This window comes from Calypte anna, chromosome 1, assembly GCF_003957555.1.
Source record: "Calypte anna isolate BGI_N300 chromosome 1, bCalAnn1_v1.p, whole genome shotgun sequence".
In the NCBI taxonomy this organism is placed as follows: Eukaryota; Metazoa; Chordata; class Aves; order Apodiformes; family Trochilidae; genus Calypte; species Calypte anna.
Genome location: NC_044244.1, coordinates 90231548 through 90257264, shown reverse-complemented (window position 1 = coordinate 90257264; position 25717 = coordinate 90231548). Strand labels below are relative to the sequence as shown.

The following is a 25717-nucleotide window of genomic DNA, read 5'->3' as shown; positions in this document are numbered from 1 at the left end:
TGAAGCCCATCCTTTGCCTACCTAACCAGTCCTAAGCAAATAGTCAGGGATTACCCAAGGGATAGCCCCTGTAATAGGAGGCAAATTCACAGTTTGTGTGGATCATGTGCTTAAGGAGCTTGCACCTCTTCTTTGACTTATTTCAAGGGAGTTATGTAAAAAACTGGCAATGCTTTTAGGCGTATCAGCCAAGTGCTGAATGTTCTGGGTTTGAAGCTTCTAGGCATATGTAGATGAGAAAATTCACTTTTTCACATTTCCAACTGAAATGAAACACCATTCCCATGAGTAAGCTATTATTCTATGATGTGGTAGAGAAATCAACCCAAATAAAATAGGACAGTTAGTGGGTGAACTGTACAATCAGGAGACAGAATTAAAAAAAAACAAACCAAAAACAAACCCACACACACACCCCTAGTGATTTTAATGTGTCTTTGATATAATTTGTATCAAGTGCTACATTTTCTGAAAATCAAGGTCCCTTTATCACATCTCACAGTGGTAGCCAAAGTCACAAATTATGTCACAAAATCTTCATTTCTTTTAATTTCCACCATATAAAGTCGCAAGCCCAGACTGCAGCAAAAATACCCACAAACTCAAACAAATTGGTAGATAGTCTCTAAAGCCTTATGGAGGATGACAACTGCCAAAAAGCCACAAAGTAGGACATTTCTTTCAAAAGACAACAGTACCTCGAAGTCTTTGACTACTGAAGCAAAACCTGTGTTCTTCTTACACTGTTCATCCAATAGTGCAACATTTTTATCAAATTCTTTGATGTAAGTTGAATACATCTTTAAGTAGGGACCCTTTTTAACAAATATATCTGCAATTCTTTGATGTTCAAGCCTAGAAACAAAAAACAGAGCAATCAGAAAGAGCTAAAGAGAGTGTACATCTTAACCCTACAGCAAAACATCAATCTTCTTCACAGCAAGACATGCTACTTTATATTCTGACCAAAAAGCTTACAACTCAGCAAACAGGCATCGACCTCAGCATCTACTCTGACAAAGCTTACCAGGCACACCAGTTTGGTGTTAGATGACAACCACTTAATACATAGCCTGTTTTTAAAATGGTCTTGAACCATTTGAAGACTTCAGTACCAGTCAGATTGCCGAGGAGACAGATATTCAAGCACTTCAGGATGCAGTCTCCATCCCTTAATGGCAAGTACTAGATCAGAGTCTTTATCTGTTTTAGTGCCTTTGTCAGTAGGCTTTGTAGAGCTTGTTTAAATCCACCCACCAGCATAACTGAGAATGGACTTCAACGGGAGTGTGGTTCTCAATCAGCATTGTGTCTGGTTAGTAGATCTCAACTAACTTTAAAACACAAGCTGGTCTTCAGGACAGCCACCTTTCCCATAAGTCATCTACATCTACCCTCTAATGGAACCATGCCCATACAGAGACCAAAACTTTTAACTAAAAATGAAATTTTATATAAACGAGCATGATCACTAAAAATTGTACTGACATGCCCTCTGGACCTCTTTGGATACATCTAAATGACAAAAAGTACATCTAAACAGAAAACTCTCTCTTGTACTTCCGAAGTAAATTGTGTCATTTAAGAAGACGTGAAACACAAAAAGGGAGTCAAACCGTGGTCACATGGAGTCACATAAGCCCCACAGATAAATTTCAGCAACATCAAAGGAGTGGTACATCCCCTTATTGATAGTCACCAGTGAGATAATCGCTCTTCCAGTTCCCTCAGGAGGTCCCGGTTGAGTTCGTACAGCTGAGGTAGGTAGTACAGGATCTGATTCAGGATTCTGTCCTCAATCACTGGCTTTCCAAGCTGCCTAGAGGCATGTGCCACAGCATCCCGGAAATCCTGCCGGAGTACAAAGAGGACAGAGACCCCCCCTTCCCATGAGCAAACAGCCTTCAAAGCACCAACACAGACAAGGAGTTTTCTCTGCAGAGGTTTTACCAAAGGCAAAAGGGGTACCATCTGGGTTATGTTTCTCTGCAGCTTTAACTTACCCCTCCTGGGATGGCCTGAACCCCTTTGGTTTGACACTGGAGCTTTACTTTCTTGCTCCAATCTTTTATTTTTATAAGGCACCTTTCAGAAATGTGCTGGTGCTACCTAGAAGGAAACTGCAGGGTAGCCTTCTATCTGCTAAGACTCTGGTAGCTTTGAGTACCTTCTTGCGATGATTTGGGTCAAAAAGCAAAAATATTATACTGGCTAAAACAATCATAATACCATATTTTAAATACATATATATATAATATTTAAAATATTTAAATATCATATCTTATTTTAGAGCCATATTGATTTTGTATGTCATTTACAAATGGCCTTTCAGAAGACATGCCTCAGAGTAAAAGACAGTGTCACGTAGAAGTTACTATACATAGCAGCTCTTCTATATGAAGGAAAATTAACATCATTCTAAAACACATTGTAACAACACATGGAAACCACGAGATTTCAAATGTCCATAGTGAGCAAACCCAACATTGGTACCTTCAAAACTTTTACAGAAAGGAGGAAAATACCACCAACTCTTGAAGGATCTTCTTAGAGCATTTTTATACTGTAACTAGCTCCCAATAGGACAAAGGTGAGGCTTACTGGTACTTATTAAAGTATTCAAAATTAAAATCCTGAGTATGGCCAGGAATCTACCCATTATGAAACTCCACATCACTTAGGAAAGGTATTTTCCCCACTCACATGCAAACACATTTTTCAGAAAAGGTTAGCAATTTAGCATTTCACTTATAAAATAACTGCCTAAACTAACAAAAATGAAAATTGAGATTAGGTGGTGTGCTGTATCACTGTCTCTCACTTGAAATAGGGCAACAATGGAAAAAAAACCCAAAACAATCTGTGATATTTCTTTTTGAGCCTGTGGTCTGCTGCATGCAAAATCTATAAAGCTGGCCTGAAAAAGATGATCAAAAAACACGCTCCTAAGTACAACAATAAGTTATATTTTAAATGTGCATGGGGTTCACTCCTGCCTTTGAAAATCTGCATGGTCCTTCAGATTAAAAATAAAGAAATATATAAATAAATAATTAAGCCCTCTCTTTCACCCTCCCTGGTTCTCCTGCTACAGATCTTATTTGCTATCTCATCAGTCCAGCATCTGGCATTATTTAGATTCTCAAACTTCACCCTCAACTTTCCCCTGCCCTCTCTCCTCATTACATCAGCTCGGGACAGCCTGGGCTCCAGACACTTTCTTGCTTTGTGACCCTCTGGGTCACCAAGGCTGTGACAGAGCAGAGTTATGACAAGAAACTGAAAGAAGATACAGGGAGATGGCTGTGATGGGGGGAGGCTGAGAACTAAATGCAAGGGAGTTAAAAAACAGATGGCTTTATTCATATGGAAATGCTCTGTTTTACATCCTCTGTGCAGACTAGTGACACATAGGTTAACTACCAGCTGCATCTTATGGGTTTTCCTGACCCTAGGGCATTGCTTAACACTGAAATGATACATGGAATTACAATGGCAAAAGCTCAACTGAGGCATTCTGAAGAGCTTCATGCAAAATGCATCATCATATTATGATAATATTCTTCTCCCCTCTCAAATCCCATGCACACACAAAATATGGTATGTACTTTGCTATAGGATGAAACAAGAATTTAGTTTGAAGGTTATAAGGCTACTTGCTCTATATAAAGAAAAGCAGTTTTGTCTCTGTAATCAACAATCCAGGCTTTTCCCTGACCAAACAATAAGAGGAGAGAGCAGGGAGCCAGGTTCAAGCACCAGTAGATAAGACAGGAATGTCATTTGTGTTAAGAGCATTTATTTAACTTCTAGATATAGCATTCAAAGAGTCTGCAGGATGTTTTCAAAATACAGAAGATTTGGGGTTTGGGCTGGCTTGATCCAAAGTCTGTCAGCTTCATCAGGCTTTGGATAATGCCATGAAAGTCTCCATCATTAAAACAGCCAACCAAAACTTCATTTTATCACCCCTTTTCCCCCTCTACAAATGAGTAAACCGAGAAAGCCCTGTAGAGAGGAAACACAGGGAAGAAAGATAAAGCAAAGCTTGCATATGATACAAACCAGCATGCTAAACAACAAAAGAGCTGGACTTCAACACTTTTTTTTTCCCCTCTGAATTATCAACTCTTCACCACAGAAACAGTACAATGTATTTGTCACCGTAATCATATTTAGATTTATTTTTAACCTGGCAGTGGGTGTGAAGTAACTGTCATGCCAAGTTCATCTTGAGATAAACTGAAGGGTTGAAGGCAGGGAGCACATGCCTGAGGAATGGGGGTAGGAAAAGTCAAACAAATATAACAAGGTTAGAATTAACAGTGTTTACACTTGAGGGGACCAGCCTTCTGAGAAAGTAATTTTTTATCCAGAAGGACAAAACAGAGTAAGTCTGTTTTAGTTACCAAAGGTAAAACATATTAATTTAAAAAGTGAACCCTGAAATTTCACACCAAAGAGTGGAAGGTGTTCAGACAAGGACAGCTTTTTTAGACAAGAAAACTTTTTTAGACTTAGAAATGAGAACTTGGAGTACTAGTAATTTAATGCATCAGAATCTAATACCTTCCAAAACTAAATCCATTCACTGCTAAATGCAAACAGAACTGTTCTTGAAAATAATATATATATTGGTTTGATATGTATAAGAAGTGATTCATATTACAAACATGTTTAGCATAGAGTGCTATATAACACTCCTTTCATCAGTCTGGTCACAGACGGTCACCTGAGCTGTCCTAGAAATTTCTGTTTGAAGCTATGTAACAACCCAATACAGCAAATTTTAAGGATAGAAATTTATAATTTAAATATTTAAAAATTGTAATATAATTTTATATATTATATAATATGTGATATATATATAATATACAGTGTGTTATATAATATTTATATATATAATTTAAACATTTCAAAGCCTTTCAAATATTACAATCTTACTCATAAAAATACTGAAAAAACAGCTTGCCATGCTTTGGAATTAATGTGCTTATTTCAGTGGAAAGCATCATTTGCAATTGTAGACAAAAGTTGTTTACGCTGCACAATGTAAAACATGTTACTTATACCAAACCATCCCAGCTTCTTACTAAGATGATTTTTCCTTCCAGAAAGGGGGGGGGCTGTTGTACACTTTCTCAAGTGCTGGCTTACAGTTCATTTTTTTACATTATATTTAGGGCCAATAATAATCTTCTGACACCAGTTTTTATTGCTTAGGCAGGGGCAGCTGTCTTCACACGGCAACTTTAAGAGGACAGCACTCATCATCATCATCCCTGGAAAGCACATTCTTTCCAAGCCAGAAGTAGTTTTAGTTTATTCCAGAGTAAGACAGCATCCCCCACTGGGTACCTGTTCATATGAAAATCTAATTTAGGCAGGTTTAAAGGCTTCTGAGTACATATTGTTGCTAAATTACTGCCCGATAAGACATTCCCAATTTGAAAATGTTTGGGGATTTTTATTAATACAGTTAGTACACACTCCCCCTAGACCTGTTTCAGCTTCTAAACAATATTTGAGGAGGGCAGCACTATTATTGCTTTTGTTTCCTCCTCCTACCCCTCCTTCAATGTAGCTTTGGTAAGCAAGCCATAATATCTGAAATAATTCTGACCCCCATTGTGAATCATCTCTGATCAGCCCACGCACTTCCCCTCTGCAAAAGCCCTGACTCACAAACCCTCCCAGTTCTTTCCCCAGGAAGGTCCCCAGTGCCCAGCAAAGCAACCTGCCCACATCAGGCTAGAGAGCAAAGTTTAGTTGTAAATCAAAATAGGTACTGATCAGACTAAACCCTGGTTCTGCTGCTGCCTGGCGTAACTGCACCTTCAGGTATCTAATTGCTAAATGAAGATAATTTCAAATGGGTGTAAATAAAACTTGTGAATTTAACTGAAAGAGAAAGAACTACACAATCTAAACGTGGTCACGTATTTTACTCCTAAGGCTTCGACCAATATTCATCTTGGATCTGTTCTCCTCAAACATACCATCAGCAAAGCAAAAATAAGCCATAATCCTTTCTGCTGAGGTACAACTTTCAGCTAAACATACCTGCAGGTAGCTCAAATATCATTTAATTTAAGGGAAAAAATATGTTTGGACTTGGACACTTTTCAAGGAACACACACACAGGAGGGAGGCGGGAAGCGGGGGGAAGTTTCACATTCTGGGGAGCAGCCAGGCTGCTATATGTGACAAACTGTAAACATGACTGCAAGGAGTACAGCTACAGAAGATTTCACCACCACATTGTTTAAAATTCAAATAGGAAGTCTTAACTAGTGTTAGGCTATTGGCTTTAGACAGTTAAGTTAAACTAGAGCAATGACAGTTAATAAAGACCATGAGGAAGTGAGGATCATGACTTTTCCAAACATATGAGATTGCTGCTGCAAAGTTCCAAACCTTTTTTCTCAGGTAGTAAAAGAATTTATAAGTTTTCAACAATATAATGTAGTTAAATTTTTTACAATAATCAATTATTTGACTGTGGCATGTTCTCAGAATGTTATTTCAAGGAACAGGCTGGGTAGTAGACCAGCGTTTCCTTCCAAACCAAAACTATTTCATTAACTTTTTTAGTAAGATGACTACAGCTGCAATTCATTATCAAATGCCTCAATCAGCAATTTTAAAGCACTTCATAGACTAGAAATTTATCAACATATTCACCACAGACTGGTCAACTATTAAAGTTTTACAGTTGGAGAAAAAGGAGTTGGAGGCTGAGAGAACTTTTCACAGCCAAACATCGATGACTATAAACCAAAACCAGAGGTTTTGCTCCAAAACCCATAGCTATTTTATTCTTTATTTCAACATATTAAAATCTTAGAAGCTTACTATACATGGGTTTATAATATTTTTGTAAATAGTTTTGCAAGTGTCTTTTAAAAATGGAAACATTAAAACAGAATTTCCCCCTCTTGTAAGTGCCTCTGGAATGCTACGCAACAGAAGGAAAGTGTTTGCCTTCTTATCTGCTTTCTCCAGTAAGAGGCTGATCTCATGGCTGCAGAAAAGCTACAGGTGCCTTCTGACAACCTCCTACTTGCTCTCAGAGTCCCCGGAGAGACAGAACTGAGGTGCACCTCAACAGATCTAAGGGCTCAGGAAAAAGCCTGCAAGCATTTTCTTTACTCAGACAGCACAAAGCCACACGCTAAGCCCTGCAGTGGAAGGAGTCATACCAAAAAGCACATTGCTCCACTGCCTATATTTCAGCTGGAAGGGGAAAATGGAAGAAAAAAGAGATGGGAGAACAAAAAGAGTGGTGGGTGTTGAAGAAAATTAGGAACAAAGAAGGACGAAAGGAATTACAGCAAATAAGCCTGGTCTTGGAGCAACAGGGTCCTCTCACTTGTGCAAATCAAACCATTTACAAATAATGTCACTACAAACAAATGCAAATGGCACAATCCTGCCTTAATCCTTTTCCAGGAATGCCATATGGTTTTTTTGGGTGGACAACATCTCAGATAAGAGTGACAAGCTTACTTGTTTCTCTCATGTCACTTATGCTTTCTATCCAGTTCATGACTCTTTTTTTCCTGCAAGTGCTCTCAGGGTAGAAATAGTCTTTTTCCATATTCGAAACCTTTGTTTACCCTCTGGAAGCCATAGATGAACCATCTCACAAAGATACATAGATATGAGCTTGTTTGAATTAAACCTCTTTGTTTTCAGGAGTTTCTAATAGCACTTTACTGGACTACTTATCTTCCAGAAAGAGCGTTGTAATAGTTAACACAAATACAGAAAATTCTAGATTGCACTTAATGTTCAATTCCTCCCTCAAGCAACACCATTCAACCAGGATTTTTGAGAGTGCCAGTGTGCATAGCCAGGGAAGTCCTTTGCCTCTGTTATGACAGCTCATTTTGTGTTACAGAAGTGTCCCCCAAGTGTTTATAATTTTCTAGGGAATTTTTTAGTCTGTCTTCAACAGAAGCAGCCACAGGTACTTAAAAAATGTGACTGTGTCCAAATAGGCAAGCACCCTACCTTGGGATAGTTGCTTCACCTAGCTTGACTTTGTCAATAAAAGAAAAAAAATGCTAACAAAAACTTCAGTGGTGCTTGTAACCAGTTTGCAACCACAATCTCACCTTCTAAGCTGCTTTACACCCCACTTCAAATGCTCTAAGCAGCAGCAATTTAAAAACCTTTTCCTTACGTCAATACTCCAATTCCTTGGCTGTGTTAAGAGCCCTAAACTGCATTAATGGGCACTGGCAAGCAAGACTGAGAATACTATTAATTTCAGATCATCACTGATGAAATTAGTCACTACATTTTAAGTATTTACTTTTTGGAAAACCAGTAAGAGAGGGGGTTCAGAAGGTGTAATGGAGCCTCACTACCAGCCAAATTTTACTGTAGGTAAAAAACAATCCAGCCTGGGGAGAATCTAAGTTTAAATTCCAAAAATCTGTCAGAGGTTGCTTTGCTGTCCAGTTAGTAACCTCAACACCAAAGCTAGTAAGCCATCATGTGGCTTTTTCACTGCATGTGAAATCAAAAGGATAGTTTTATCAAAAATTAAATATTACCCACAAGAAATACATGATTAAACAAAAAGATTCAATCATATCTGAGATGAACATATGTAACATATCCTCCAGCATAGCACTCTGGAAATAAAAATGTGTTTCTGCAAGTTTTATCAGATATGGCAACTTTTATTTAATGAAGAATGCACTGACATAGAGCCTCAATACTGGTGCCCACTGACAAGTGCACTCACCACAGTTTACACTGAGGGCCAACAGAAGCTGAGAATAAAGTATTCCTCAGCTTCCAGCACTAGCATCCCCTCTGTCAGACCAGGCTGAAGACACGCTGATTATTGCTAGCCAACAGAAACATTTCTAATGGTCTGCATAGAATAGCTAGAATCTAGCATACTGTCATGAGCAGAGCTGCAAATTACCCATTAAAACGAAGCAAAACATATGCTAGAGCACTACACATTTACACTGTATGGACAGCCTTAACTTCACCCAAGAAACTCCCTATTTTTACTCTCCCACATTTTTCTTCTGCTTGCCTGCATTCTCCTCACCAATGGCCTTTCCTTCCAGTAAGGCACATTACCTGAGGAACAGGTACACTGAAAAGTGAAAACATCTTTAACACCTAAGTCATATGCCTGGAAAAAATTATTTTTAACAATCATTTGGCTTAAAAGTTGTCTATGCTTGTTAAGACAATTCTCATCCTTGAAGCAGTATTGAAGCTTGAGTTCTGCACTAGAAACTATATTGAATATAAATTATAAATTGGCTGCAACTGCTCATCCCAGCTTTTAAAAACCAAGCTTGAGCAGAATAAGGAAATCAATTACTAAAATGAAAAGCAAAAGATGAATTGGCCAGTGGTGTGGTACGTTTTTCTGTTTCCTGTAAGATGTCAATATTACAGGACTAAATACATGCACCTATGAGAGTCTTTGATTCCAGTTTCACAGAACACACATCTCAGGAGACCAAGATAGACAAATGTATCTGTTTATAACAACTTCTATTGCCCAAGGAAAAAAATTACTACAGTTGCATTTAATAGAGTGGCAAAATGGTACAAACGCATATAACTTAGAAGTCTACAGAAAATGAAGCTAGAAAAAGCTAAATTCTTCATTAATTTACTATTATCACCTTCAACACAGCACGTTTAACAGATCTCCATAAGCATGGATTAAATAACTAAACCTTGCTGTGGACAACACATTGCATGTACTACAATCACAGCTGTTATCAGAAAGCAAGCATCTGTCAAAGAATTGCAGCCCAAAAAAATACGCTGCCATGGTGATGGATGCACCATTAGAGCTAATTAGTTAGATTACCTACAGAATGTGTATTTTTATGCACCATTTCTAAAGGTAAATTGTTCCTACCTCCCCCAGCTACTTCAGAAGTTACTCTAATGAAAGGTTTTATTTTGGTTGCCATGGCACACGCTGATAGGATGCTGATTAACATAAATGGATATATATTCCATTTTGAATATTCAAGCAATACCCCCACTCAGCTGGAAGACCACATATATTAATTAAGGAGATGCAGAAGGAACCACCAAAATATTAATCCATTCTATAAAATCTGACGCTTTGAAGTTCTGCTTAATTAGATTAGGTTTTATATTTTGAATATGTAGACACAGCGGAAAAAAGTGGCATTCACTGCAATAAAGCCTAAATGTAGAGCTTTAAGAGATTAAACAAACAGAAGAGGAAAATTCTTTTTTTGGGGGTACTTACAATGTGTAAGAGCTTTAACACATCCACAAACCTATCAAAAAGCAAGAAAAAGCAAATAGTTACATTTTAATTGCCCAATTAAAATTAATGTATTTATTTTTTATTATTAATTTTAGCATTTACACTTACACTTTCTCTGAGCTCATGATCTCCTTGGCAATATGGTAAACCTTTGTTTTCTTTCCAGCTGCCTTACTCTGCAAATAAAATTAAATGTTATACTATGCACCTCCTAAAATTGTTGTAAAGATAATTTCCATCTAGTTGCTCCTCAAATCTAACATAATAATTCAATAGTTATTTCTAATAACAATGTTTTATACTGCTTAGAAAATTTCAGGCCTTTCAGGATCTCTGAGAAAATAAATTTAGCTTGTAGCTGAAAACAACAACATTATCTAAGAGTAGTTTTTATAACACTATCAGTCTTTGTATTTAATTATTACAGGAAGCACTGAAGCCCATAATGAATGCAGCCCTAGAAAATGGCAATTATTGTAGTAGAGATAACACTTCTGTGTGATTTTTTTTTAAATTAATACAACAACAGCATTATTTGCAGTAAACTCAAACGGGTTTCACGAATACCTTGAAATAAATACATGTCTTCTTTACTGAAAAAAGAAAATGAAAGGAGAAAAAAAATTACACTGATGAGGAAAAAGTCAGCTTGTGACCATCTAACTAAAGGAGCTGCTGAAAAACATAGTAACCAAATAGCTGTAGAAGTGTGGGCATTGTCATCTGCCTGAAATACTCTGGAGATTATGAAGTTCTTTACGTGCACTGTTTAACATCAGACAGAAGGAACAGGACAGCAATGGAAAAAGGGGTAGGTGTCAGGATGCAAATGTGTTTTCCACACAGTGTAACTCCTGAACATAATTTATCCCTGGGATAAAACACCTTTCTCCATAACAGCTCCCTTGGTTTGCTGCTCCATATGCTGCTCTCCTGCCAGCTGTCACCACACCTATTGGATATTCAGGCTTTCGTTTCTGTGGGCTGCAAAGACAGAGTGTGGACGAGGAGCAGTAAGACACAGGACATACAACAAAAACGTGATGGAAGTCTTGAGGACACTCCATTGCATAAGATTGTATAACAAAAGCACTGGACAGTTTATCTGTGCACTGGTGGCAAGACTAATGTTGCAAGATTCATCTGGAGTTCAGGTCTTCTCCAAGCCTATAAACAGGCATCCAGTCCTAGAAATCATGGAACTGATTATACTAATGGATTGGTTTTAATGATATTGCGAAGCTCAAATTAAAAAAATAAAGCTAAATTATTTTTCATTTGAATTTAATTGACACAACCACTTGCCAAACTAATAAATTGAAAATAATTTCTAAATGTAATAATTTGGTGTTGCATCACCAAATTATTTCATATACTACACAGACATCTTCACACAGAGATGGGATTTTACTTCTAGAAATTAAACTTAAAAAAAAAATAAATCTTACATCTATCCAGTGAGGGTCAATCAGATTCAGGCGAGAATGTTAACACCCATTCTCAGGCCTCTGTGCCTTTTTAGAAAGCACAGCTGACAAGCTGTCTACAAGGCTGAATTCACAAGTACCTCAATTATGCAGAGCAAGGTATCGGCCATCACTGTAGACGTGGCAGTTGCAAATGAGATGAAAATTAGTATTTTGAGAACAAGATGCTTCAGCTGAACAACCACAAAACAAAATATCACAGTCTGTTTTCAAGCCCGTTTGACAGACTTCTCACATACCAGCTGGCACGGATAAGGCCACTTTGCATTCACAGAACCAGAGGAACTCTGGGCCCAAGAGAGCCTCTAATGGGAGAACCAAAGGGATACGAATTGGGCTTTCCAGGCACGGCATTGGGAAGGAACCTTGTAACTCCTCTAACAGAATAAAAGCATGAAAACAGCCAGATGCTTGTGGGTAAGGAAAAATGAAAACAAGCCCAGCTGATGACCCGAGCAGAGCCTGCTTCATTCCTCTCTGCAGCTGCTCCCCATGTCAGGGAAGTTGGTTGCTAATCCCCAGCTGCCGGCCACACGTGCCGCAGGCGGCTGCAGCGCGCCGACCAGCAGATGCTGCACAGCAAGGGAGGAATTATGCCATGAAACCTGCCTGAGAAACCTCATAGTGGGGATGCTTTCCTGCAAAACTCTTCCGTGGAAGTGGAGTAAGGTAAATTAGCCTCTCCGCAGGTCCAGCCCTGCGTAGTTTCGCAGGGACAAGCTTTTCCCTGGAGCCTTCCTTCCCCTCCCCCAGTTTATTCCGCTCAGAGGATCTGGTTAGATGACATTCTGGTCTGACACATCATCATCAAGTTTTCTCTTCCAGCATTGGAAAGTCACTTTGTTGTGGTTTTTTTCACTTGTTTGGATTTTTTTGATGTTGTTTTGCTTTTAACTATTACCAGTTTTAATGAAAGAAAGCAAATATAACTACTACCAAAGAAAACAGAGCTGTCAGGGCTGGTGCTGAGGAGAGGCAGTGATCTATGGGCAGCCTTGCATCAGGGCATCCAGGATTGAGAAGTAAGAAAGTGGGTATTTCCAAGGACAGGGATGGAACCCCAGAACCTCGTTTCATTCTAAGTAGTTAGCACTGTCTTCCTGCTTCTCCTTTGAAGAAGAAATAAAGTTAAAACAGAGGAAATAATTTCAAGCTGGTACTCGGAGAAGCTACTGGAAGGTCAGACCTTGACTGTTGAGAATGGCTTACACTCCCCTAAGAGACATAGAGGTGGTCCTGCAGCCTTGCAGTATGAAGTTTCTTGCACACACCAAGAGACTCCTGGGCACCAAAGGAGTGAGTTAAGGAACTTAAATGCTGAAAAGCAGGTTCAACCCTTTGTTTTTCATGTCATTGTAAAGGAAAAATTAAAAACTGGTTCAGTCATCTGTCCTTTGCGCACCAAGCAGTGATTTGGTGGGCAAGAGCCTGCAAATGCAAGAAAGCAGCCTGCACAGGGATGGTTACTGGGACAACAGCCTTTGCTGCATGGCCAAGACCCCTGAAACAGGATCATCCAGACAAAACCACAGGTTCAGAGAGATTTTTCAAAGAGACCTTCTCAGATCTTGCAGCCTTCACCTGATGCTGTTTCCTGGGCTTTACCAAGGCTGACAAATGAAAGGTTGATTTTAAATATTCAGTGCATGAGAGACACGGAGCATTCCAGGATCTATAAGGCACAGACAGCCTCATTAAGAAGTATCTACAAGTATCTCAAAACTGTAAATCTCTAAACAAATATCTGTGCACGTAGCTCTATCAGAGAGGCACAGTAGGCCTAGAGCTCCACAACTCAGTGAAAGATTCAGTACAAACATGCCAGGCAACACACACTTTGCAGCAGGATATTTCTAAACTTGGCCTCATATATCAGGCTAATGTACACAAATTAGATTAAAACTTTAGAAAAAAAAACAGTAAACAATAAGAATGACAAAAAGAAATATATGAAGTTATGTTGACTCAATGGTTTTTTTTGTAAATATCTCAATAGATAACAGCTTACCAGACAGTGCAACAGTGATGAAAAGCTTCAGAAGATAAAAGGAAAAAAAAAATACCTGTTTATCTTCTGGAGGATCAGGCTCCCCTTTGCTGGAATCAGAATTTGTGTCATCATCTTCATCAGAACTGTTCATGATATCTTCTTCATCTGACTGAAGATCTCCAATTACCACATTATGATGACTATGGTGTTCTTCTAGGGACCTAAAATTAAAATACATATACTCAATAAACATACCATACTTTATGTAAATACATAATTATGCAAAGAGACCACAATAAATGGCCTACTTGATATCAGAAACATTAAAAGTGACAGTAGGTAATCTGAAGATAACAATGGAAGGCTTTTTCACAGAGGACTCATAACTCTGCCATGTTCTGTCTATGCTGGTATTAATACAATGCTTGCTGACAGTGAGCAAAAGCCACAGTACCCTTATCTATGTAATTCATGACCATCAGAATTTGCCTGGCAGCAAGGTCTGATCAATCTGTTTTCTTATTCATACTGTGCAACATTTGTGCTGTGTGCAAGAAGGATAAGCCATTTTGCTCTCCTCTATCTCAAACCATCAGGACTTGTTTCAGAGAGGAGCTTTCTGTTTGAAATTTTAGCTGGCTGTATAAATACAGGACTGTTTCTCAATGCATGTGCTAAGCAACTTCATCAAGGATGTCAATACTATAACTGCTCTGTCCAACAATTCTTCTTAAAAACATGAAAGCAGAGCCTTTTGTGATTAAAAACTCCCATCCCCAGAGACATGTATCTGTATACCTTCCAGGTATCTGTCAAGCCTATAAAATATAACCTTGTTCTGCTGCTGTACAATGATTATAGAGGTCCCTTTTCATTAGCTTCAGCTGTATATGCAATACAGAAATTGCATGAGACAGCCATGGAGCCTTCTGTCTCTAACCATCCTTGACAACTTCAGCACAGATTTAAGAAATGCAATTCTAGAAGAAAATAAGAAAGAGCTTAGGAAAAGATAAAGAAGAAAACAGAGACTACAGGAAGCCAAGCCTGAAGTTTTGGTAGTTTCATATAAAATCCCTGGGCTCCTACTGTAGCTAATCATTAGCTAAAAATAGCTAATAATCGCCAGTTACACTAAAGCTGTGTCTAAATTCACATAATCTGTGTCTGCAACAAGAGGCTGGGATGCCACAGGTTTATTGTGGTATGAGCCAAAAGTAATTAGCTACTGTACACATACACACAAAATCAAAAAAAAGCTAAAACACCAACCAAATTCACAAGCCCTTTTCCCTAGGCTGTTCCAGTTAGCAGAGATCTCACTGTGCTGACCAACACCTAATTTTATGCAGCCAACACGTGTCAGGGCTACATTTTCCTTTCAGCTGCCCGCTGTGTGCAAGGGATGGTTATGACTGATTCTTTTTCTTTTCCTGACTTCGAATTGCAAGAAAACAAAGATGGAGGGCAAGTCTTCAGACTCACCACCTCTGAATGTGATAGTTAACAGAAAAAAAAATGTGTCAGCCTAGATCCCAGTAACCTGAAGAACAGAAGTGAGGAATACTACAGCTCAGCGGGGATGTTCTGGGAGCCACAGCAAGGTGTCGATTATTCAGTGTTCAAAGCAGAGTTATAAAAAACAAACAAACAAACAAAAAAACTACACCCTCCCCCCCAAAAAAACCAAACCAAACTAAAAAAATCCCAACAAAGACAACACCACACACAAATGAAGATTTTAAATAGAAATATATTTAGAGATGAAGACGAGATAAGTTGGCCTGCAGACAAACTCTGGTCAGCCACAAAGACATGGAAAAGATTAAAATAGCTTGGTTCTATTAAGACAACACAGGAAGGACTCAGGAAACACCCAAGTAGATATTGTCTCCCAGAACTGAACGGGGTGGAGGGAGGAAGAAGACTGTAAGCTCATCACCGAGCTCAAGTGAGACCCTGAGCCAAGTCAGCAGCACTCAGGGTACAGACAGATACCCACTTATTTCAGTTCAGAAAGTATCAACTTCACATGGGAGGAGCGTGGTCACTGGAGAGATGAGTGCTGAGGATGGCATAGCATGGAGTACACCAGGGAGGGTTCCCATGGAGCTTCCATAGAATCGACTGGGTTGGAAGGGACCTCAGAGATCAAGTCCTACCCTTGATCCACTACCGCTGCAGTTACCAGACCATGGCACTGAGTGCCACATCCAGTCTCTTTTTAAATATCTCTAGGGACAGAGAATCCACTACTTCCCTGGGCAGCCCATTCCAATGCCTTATCACCCTCTCCGTAAAGAAATTCTTTCTAATGTCCAACCTAAACTTCCCCTGGCACAACTTAAGACCATGCCCTCTTGGCTTGTTGAAAGTCATCTGGGAAAAGAGACCAACCCCCCTGTGGCTACCCCCTCCTTTCGGGGAGTTGTAGAGAGTGATGAGGTCTCCCCTGAGCCTCCTCTTCTCCAGGCTGAACAGCCCCATGAGCTTAAGAAAGACCCTGGAGCTTCCCCTGGAACTGCACAAGCAAGAACAAAGACTTCTGCAGTTACTTGTTAACTTCAGCAATTCAGAAAAGTCCTTGTCTAGGCTACCTAAATCACAGTCAAATGAAATGTTGGCCTGAGAATGTTTGTTTTAGCAGATGCCATCTCATATCCTTTTATTTTATAGTTGATAAACATTTTTTTTATATCTGTAGCATTACATAAGGTATATTTCCCTACTTTAGTCAAAACCTGAAACAGAAGTAAGCTCTGCTAGTCCTTCGTTTACTTGCTACTAAGTTTTAACATCTACATTCAGTTTTACCACTGAATCTACACTTGATTGGGGATAACATACTATGTGTTTTATCTCTGACCACACTGGAATCCACTTTTTTAGTCCCTTATTCATTAAATTTTATTTTTGTTAATGGACACTTCATTGCCTTTTCCCCAATTCTTAGTATTTGTTTTAATTGCTGCTTTAATTTCCTATAAGTAAGATTCCTTCCATTATGAAAACATTATTCTTGCACTTAAGAAATCACGGTCCCTTTGCCTAAGCATATTCTACAGGATGCCCACTCCCAGATTATACTATCATTTTTCCATTCAAACTTTTCAGGGCAACTGTGCCAACAGTTGAAGTTTCAGGAAACCTACCCTTTTTCAAGTCAGAAAAAAAAGCATATTTCTAGGCGAGGTTGTACTCTGCTTGCACAGACATAACCCCACCACTCCTACAGGATGAAGATCAAACAGGCCTGTGCTGGGTGAAGAATTTTCTAGATGAAATATTAAAAAAATACTTTAAAAAAAATTTATTAATTAACTATTGGTGATTTAAGATATTTAGCGAGTGTCCACAGATGACAGATGCTCACCTTATGCTTTTTTTTTCTTCCAGAGACTCACAACATTTAAGTATTAAACTCATTTTCTTGCTTTTGCCCTACAAATGCAACTACTGTCTCTGTAAAGGAAACTGTGACAGCTGAAAGAACCGAGCTACCAAGTCTCGCTTACACTATCTTGTCCCTCCAGTCAGAGCACCTCAGAGTGCTGAGCTCACAGCCCTTAGGCTCTTCCACCTTAGACAATTTGTTGAGGTTTTTCGGTGGTCTGTAGAGATTTGTTTTGGTTTTTGTTTTGCTTTTAAAGAAAAAACACAGTGGATGATCATATGACTAATGATCAAAAGTCAGTGCACACCCAGCCATTTTCCAGAGTCAAACAAGCCCCAGCTCCACTCCAGGAAAGGACGCGAGACTTCAGCTGTGAGCAGATGACCTCCTGCGTGGTATCTGGGGTTGTGTCCTCTTCTTCAGAGAGGATGGTGACAAAGTTCTGTGTTGATTGGACTTATCAGCCCTGTGCTGGGAAACATGTGACTCTCCTTGTACCTTACACCTTAACCTTTCATCATAAACATGATGGCTTTCTTGTCAAAACAGAAAGCTGGTTTGTCTTTACTGATTACTTTTCCTGTACTTTTACCTCTGAAGTCATCTAGAACATGACCATATATAGAGAGTTCTCTTAAAGTTGTCTGTGGACAAAGTGAAATCCCTTGTAGCCTTTAAATGAGTTTGGAAAGAGAAGCAAACCTTTAAATAAACAGAATTTTTTCTACCACATATCAATCCCCCTTTTCCAGAACACCGCAGCCAGGCAGTACTGGTTATTTTTAAGCAGGTCTTCTGACAGGTATTTTGGGGATACTGTGAACTATGTCTATCTTGATCCCTCTTCATCACGACTCTTTGTCCTACCCACAGCACTACCAAGAGAAACTTCTGCATTATCAGTCATGTGAAACACCATCACTGCCAACTCACCATGCTGCCCTCTGAGTAAGACTATCTTGACATATCTTGTGAGCAAGTTACCTAAATATAGATGTGGGGCTTTTTTATTTGACACATAAAATGAAGGGTTCATTAGTTTGCCTCAGAATGAGCAGCTTATGGTATGAAGCACATACATTATGCTGTACTTTACTAACGTGATAGTAAAATATTAATGAAACAAAACATGCCAGTCCAAGTCAGTCATGCAGCAAGGCAAACTGTCAAAACTTAAGAACTGCTATCAAGGTCCTAAAGCCAGAAATATAAATCCTAATCAGCATAAAAACCTCTTGCTGTCGTCAAAAGATGACCAACACTAGAATTCAGACTAGCTTATTTGTATTACTAAAGAGGCTTCAAATAAGCCTAAGGCTTCACTTTCAGGCACTGTTGACTAAGACACTGCAGTGCACACTATAGCCTGAAGTCACAATTAACATTTCATTCTCAGTTCCTCATCAATTTAGATGGCTATTAGTATTTTAAGCTTGACTGAGACGATTCAAAATGATTCTCAGCCATGGAATGCCCCAACATTAAGTATTCTATATTCTCTTGGAATTACTTCAAGTGTTAGCATCACCATAACTACTCGAAAGCAAGTTTCCACGGCTCCAAAGTATTTGTTAAAATAGATTATCCATGCTATTATTTTACACATACTTTCTTGTGATCTTATTTTAGAAGTTTTTCTACTTCCAGTAAATAATTAAAAATATATAGAAATGCTGAATGAACAGAACCTTCTATATATACAACACTGCCAAATTCTTTTTGCATCCTTTCATTGTTTGAAAAAGAGTGTCCAGTCTGCCCTGCTTTATGTAGGATTGTCTCATCTTTGTCATCTTTCTACCTCTTCCTCCAGTATTTCACTGCAGATTTGTGTGGGTATTTGTTTGCTTGTTAATTTTTAAGAAAGCCTTCAACTTGCAGGCAAAATTACACAAAGTGAAGTTCCTATTCAGCCAAAAAATACATACCTAAGCATCAGAGAGCCAGTAAGTCTACCCCACTGTAACCTTTCATCTCAAATCCTTTTTGCATTGTTACAGCACTTCACAATCTTTTCACAAATGCTGCATCACACTTTTCTCTGGAGAGATAACAATTCCTCTTGCCAGTTCATGCATTTTCAGCTTTTAATACTACCTTGAAACCAATTTGAATAATTAAGGCATGTTCAGCTGTGGGGTTTTTTAAGACTAAAAGCACACTGGCTCTCAGTGGTGGCAACAGCTGATGAGGCTGTTATATTTTTTCATAGTGCCTCATATTTGTAAAATAGGTGTAGGTAAGGCAAGAAGCCTCACAGATCAGTTCACTCAGTGGATTCTAGCTTTATCAATCTGGGGAATTCCCAAGGATAAAATACTTAAAACACTAAAGGAAAAAAATAAAAGAAAAACATACATTATGTGGCATCCTTTCTGTTAGGTCCTATCTAAATTCAAATTCTCTTTTTTTTTTGAGGTATAAGGAAGTGCTGTAAATATAGAAATCAAGTTACAATTCCAAAAGAGTTTAAGAAGTTATCTGATTTGGGTGCTCAAGGCAGCAGAAGATGCCTTTGGAAAGCCAAAACAAAAGCGAAAACATTGTTTCGTTAATAATTGGTTGCTTTTATTTAGTGAACTTCCTTTCACTTAAATTAAATATTTAATATTTAGGACAGTTCAATGTCTTTAATAATTATTTACTACAGGTTTTTGGAAAGAAATCCATTCTATAAAGCAAGCATACTGGCCAAAGCATGAGATTAATAATGAATACCAGCCCAGGTCCCTGTGGAATTTTAAAGAAAATATACAATGGGATTAGTGATCAACAAGATTACTAAAGGCATCAGTTAATGTACTTCTTGGATAAGTTACATTTTGCTGCAATACCTTAGCTCCACAACCATCCTGAAAAGCCAACATCAGTATGTTTCCTTTTGCAGTCCAGTCTGGAAAGCATAAAGACGAACTTCTTATCACTCCAGATGCACCTGGACCCTAACCCACCTTATCATTTAAACTTGATTCCCTTAACAATGGTGACTGCCTACCATTACAGCTAAAAGAGTGCCTTCCCTCATCACCCTTCTCATGTCCTCTTGCTTTTCAGTTCTCCTTCAGGCATACTAGACCACTAAGCAATAAACGAGGATGAAATGCAGCCTGGACCAGATGGCTTACTTATCTGAGTTACTCCTACAGCATCAGTCACCTTTCTGGTGAGATCACGTCCCTCCTCTCTGGGTGCCATGGGCAGTGTGAGGAAGGCTGATGGATACCACGGCAGTCTCACAGTGCTGGCTTGGCTGCCGGCACAGGGGACTAGTTGCCTTGTTGCTGCCAAGCTGCTTGGACTTCAGCTTCTCTGCCAAAACTTGTACTTCTTCACAGCAAGAGAGCGAAATAGCAAGGTGTCCTTTTAAACAGGTTTTTACTCAATAATGTTAAAATTATCGTTCTTCTGCAGTGACAACTCAACGATTTTAATAAGTTCTTTCTATCAGGGGGGCTAATAACAAGAAAAAAAGGCAACAGGCCAGGAGTTTTTATTGGGCTGATGCTCAGGAACATGTCAGGCAGTTAATCTTCATCTCCCTTTTATATATATTTCTAAGACCACCGGAACAGATCACACCTGTGAGATTAATTAGCTGCTTTTGTGAGCCATTCTTCTATAGGTGACATGGCTGAGGAATGACAGAGACCTCTATAACAGTTGTTAAAAACAAAACAAAACCAACCAACCAAACAAAAAACACACACACACACACACAAAAAAATCACGAGGCAAACCAACTAGACCTATGAATCCATGATTATTTGCATCATTTAGAACTATTTGCTCTAAGCTGGTTCCACAACTGTAAGGACACAATTACAAACACAAACACCCCTCAAGAATCACAGCTAGAAAACAGAAATAACCTGCATCCAGCTGAGCAACTCCAAGTGAAGATTATTTGTTTGACATCAGGTTATTTTTTCGAGCTGCAATTTAAAGGCTCCAAGAACTCATTTTAAGCCATTATTCTAAGTAATTACCATATGAAAGGCACATATGCATGCATAAGCATCTACGTATTTTACAGGAAGTCAAAAACCTTGATCATGATACACTGTCAAAAAAGAAGCTCAAGAATATCTATTTTTAAATGGGTTTTAGTTCAGTACTGCTTGTGCTTTGAAAGCTGCCTGCTGCCTCCCAGGTAAAGAACTGGCTGCAGAGAGGGGCCAGGTGGGGAGTTAGCTCCTGCCAAGAGGAATGCCAAGAATTACCCTCTTTGTCCCCGTCTTTACCTCTGGCACTCCCTGCTCACACCTGGGTTTTCTAGGCAAGGAGGATATCACAACCACTGCTGAAAGCTGCCACCACACGTAGCCTGTTCGATCATGCCACTGGCAGCTCCTCCTCTCCTTGGCTGAGCACGTTGCTATCTCTAACACCTGACTTGCTGGAACCAAGTTATCCCAGTGTTTGGAGCCAGAAGCATTTAGTTTAGCATTTGTTATCCTCAGGCTGAGGCAGTACTTCTTTTTCCTCAGCCAGAAAAAAAAAAAATCTGAATTGCATTCTAAGCAAAAAATAAGCATGGCATTTGTTGTATGTGCTCCATACTTATTCAATTTAGTACTTTTTTTTTTTTTTTTTTTTTAACAATCCACGCTACTTTAATCAGTCACGCTACTTCAGGCATACTATGATTAGTACACTTGTGTGCATACTTTTAAAAGCACAGTTTAAAAAAAGGTGCAAACAGCTCTCAGATTATCTCCATATTTAGCTGCAATTTGAAAACTTGAGCCCAAGGCCCGCTCTGGCTGCAGGCAGCCTCCCATGCCCGCAAGAGCAATCTTCAGCAAGACCATTTGTTTACAATTCCTCAGCTCCTTGGAAAGCTCAACATAAACACACACACATGCTTCAGATGTTTCCAGACTCACCAAAGAAAAGTCGCATTTAAGGAAAAAAAAATAAATTTCTCAGTTTTAAAAGTCTTCTAGAAAACTGGTGCCCACAGTGGGCGGGTTCAGCTTCCCAGCGGTGTCGTCAGAAGCAACAGTGCCAAAAGGAGATTATGCAAACATAACACAGTCCAAGAGGATACATGGGGACAGCCTTGAGCATTAGGACTGGAAAGTGAACCACTGTGGCAAAATCTAGGGATTTAAACCTCTGCTTGCAAACTTGTGCAAGGGAAGGAGTCGCTGCATCTGTTCTTATCTCCACCAAAAGCTGTGAGGCATCATCTGCCTTCCAGGGTAGGTGAAGTGGGAAGGCTTTGCATAACTTAAATCTTTTTGCCTTCCCTAATTAATTCTCATTTCCAGGTGGGGCTGCACATGAATAATGCTCACAGACAAGATTGTTGGAAAAAAACCTCCTGGCATGGAAATGAAAACAAACTATATAAAACAGGACCACCAAAATGTGGTGCTCACTTACAATCAGGACCTGCTATACTAAATTATCTCAACTAATAGAAGAGACCCTACTGGGTAACCATTTATTAGGAAAGGACAGCAGGATAAGTAACTATATTGTAGTCATATACAAAAAACCACCAACACAAATCCACCACACAGTGAGCAGACTTCTATAAAACTATAAATGTGACAAAAATCTCAAATCAAACATATCAAAGAGGAAAGCTTTGACCAAGTGAGAACCAAATATCCTATATTAACACTTATATCAAACAAAATTGACTTTATCTTGGCAGAACTGCCATGAATTTCCAATGCCCAACTCTTTCAGTCTACTAAAATCAGTTATTGCAATGCCATGCCTAATTACCCTCTGTACTGACTGATAACTGGTTTTATGCCTTTTTTTGTTACTTCATCCCCTAAATCAGGTCTGTAATACTTCTCTTTAAAAAGCTGCTTGTTCAGCTTAGAAATAAGGCACAACCTGCTGAACTCCATTGTTTACAGGTCAGATACCTAGACCATGACAAAAGAAAACTAAGTAATAAGAGTAATCAGAAGGTAGTCACTTAGATTTAAAATAAACATGGAGTGACTTAACTCTTAAACACCTAACTGTCACAGGAGCTGATGTAGCTTCCTGGGTAGTCTGCCAAAAAATAGAGGTTGAAATAGTTTGGTTGAAATCAACACTCATTAGCTGCAAAGAATAATTGACCTGTTTGCAAGATTGGACTTGTTTTCTCTCTTCCTCTAATCTTTTGCACCGATTAGGAGAAGAATGCCATCCAGACACTTTTTCTGAACTTTTCAGCTCATCTCAAAATCAACATGGAACATCTGATCCCCAGGAACACTACTGGGGGGAAAACATCACTGAAATACAAAAATCAGCCGAACCTGGTGCAGTTGAAATCATGGAGCCATAAGGCTCAGAATGTCAGTTTCAATAAAAACTCCTTTTCTTTATTTACATGCATTTTAGATTTTTTACAGTCCACTACTGGTTGAGTGGAACAGTTTTTCATAAGCAAAAAGATATTTTAGGGAAAAACTAAAACTTGTGTAAACCTAATAGTTTTAAAAGAAAATTCTTGGATTCTAACATCTAATATAAAATGTGGATTCCTTCACCTAAATTTTGTCACAGCCACACAGTTTTTGTAACTGTTTGTTAAAACATCTTTAACTGGATCCAATATAAATGTTGGGTAAATGAGTCATATTAATGTCACTATTGGCACTTAATAAAAAATGAAGTTAACATTTTAATTGCTTTCTTTCCTGACATTTATTTTATGCCTCCCCAAAATCTTACTATTTTACAAATACAATTACATGAGACCTTGCCACAGCTAAAATATCACCATACAAAGCAGAGAATTACTGAGCTCCACAGGCGCATTTCCTGAGCCAATGCTGAAAATAACCCACAGGAAAAGGCTGTTGTTGAACATATAAATGGGCCTTTTATCCATTCTCATATCACATTTGAGTCTCCATTCTACCTCTGAGATACTCTCTGGAACTACGTTTCATTAACCTGCAATTTATGCCATGGTTGGCAACAGGAGACAAAGTGCACGTGTTGGAGGTGGGGGAGAAAGCATCCAGCAGCATCCAGCAACAAATACACAATGTTGACTTAGCTTCCTCCATCTTAAGGAACAGGAAATGCATGAGAAGAATGCCAAAATTACGAAAAAAACCAAACACGGAATGAAAGAGGAAAGGAAAAGATAGTGTTGGGAGATAAATTTATGAAAGCACGGGACACCCGAGTTCCTGTTTTCCATAGGCAAGGGGGTTAGGATGCAGGCTAAAGGATGCAGGGTTTTTTATGTGCAGCTTTGCTTACTTCAGGATCCCCGACATGACACCCACTTAGGCTGCCCTGTGGCTGATGGAGAGAGGCCGACACGCCGAGCTGAGGCGACGTCACCGGGAGGAAGGACGGGGACATCCTTGTATTGTACCAGGGGGATGGATGGGAACAGCACAGTTAAGACATTTTTGCCATCTGCGGTGAGCACTTCAGTGTAAAACAAAGGATAGTGCAGTTTGCCCTCAAAATGGCTCCCTTAATGTGTATGGAGTGCACGTATTCCAAAGTTAACGTGAGGTGATTTCCCAGACTGCATAAAATGATGACAAAAGTAACTATCAAACCTTGTGAAGAGTGGCAGAGGGGTTCCAGGCAGCCCACTCCAGCAGTACCTGCCTCTGTCACTGCCACTGCCAGCCTGCTCACACTCTTAACACACCCAGCCTTTACTACTACATGTAGTAAAAAGATGTCAAAAACTTGAACCACGTCTATTTTTTTATGTAGCACTTATAAAACCATGAGATGAATAAGAAGTATTTTATTACTGCACTTCCATTTCTGTCACAAGTTTCCTTCTGCTGTGTCCTCATCAATCTGCTTTACCCACCCATCCCTTTTACCAAAATCAAGAGAGAGCCCTGGAAGAGAGGGGTGAAAGAAATACCAAAGCCATTCAGAAGACAAAAATTCTACTTCATTACAATCTTTGAGATCTTCACTATTGTTTTAATTTCATAAGACTTTTCAAACCTTTTCAAGACTGGACTGTATACTGTAATAATGGACTTGTTATTTATTGAAAACTCTCTAACTCCTCTCTGTCCCTCATCGGACAGGGAGAGCACCACACTTCATAATTTTTCCCAGCATCAAAAGAGATGAAATCAGCACAACTCAAGCACATGTGCACGTGTGCCACAATTCTTATAAAGCTAGCAAGTTTCTATTCATCTTGATTTCAAGCCAAGCAATTAAATAAACAAACAAAAATAAGGGTTTGGCATATCTCTCCCAGATTGCTTTAGAAGATTTAAGTATTTTCCCAGAGTGTACATCTTCTTATAATACACACATTTTGTCCCAGGTTGTATAGAAGAATAAACTATAAATCTGTACAACTTAAAACCACCCCAATAATAAAGAAAATTCCTTCTCTCACTAGAAAAGTACATCATGGAGATTCTGACTTGCATCAAGATTCTTGCAGGGAAACAAAAAAACTCCACAAACACTCCATATGATTTGCTAAGCAAAAAAATTTACCGTGAGTCTCCATTTAGTTTCACATGGTATATAATAATTTTGACACTACAAAATAGATTATTCCAGCCCCAAGGTCAGTAATTTGACTA

At 38.9% G+C, this 25717-nt stretch overlaps 1 protein-coding gene across 1 annotated transcript in view; it reads right to left on the bottom strand.

Annotated features, from left to right (window-relative positions):
* Positions 1–25717, bottom strand: part of FGD6 (FYVE, RhoGEF and PH domain containing 6) — a 75398-nt gene that overhangs the window by 31736 nt on the left and 17945 nt on the right. The window contains exons 3-7 of the mRNA XM_030445327.1: positions 13845–13992; positions 10403–10470; positions 10274–10304; positions 1700–1851; positions 699–855 (exon numbers count right to left, since the gene is read on the bottom strand). Coding sequence (XP_030301187.1) covers positions 699–855; positions 1700–1851; positions 10274–10304; positions 10403–10470; positions 13845–13992 — 556 coding nt within the window. The remainder of the gene's footprint in view (positions 1–698; positions 856–1699; positions 1852–10273; positions 10305–10402; positions 10471–13844; positions 13993–25717) is intronic.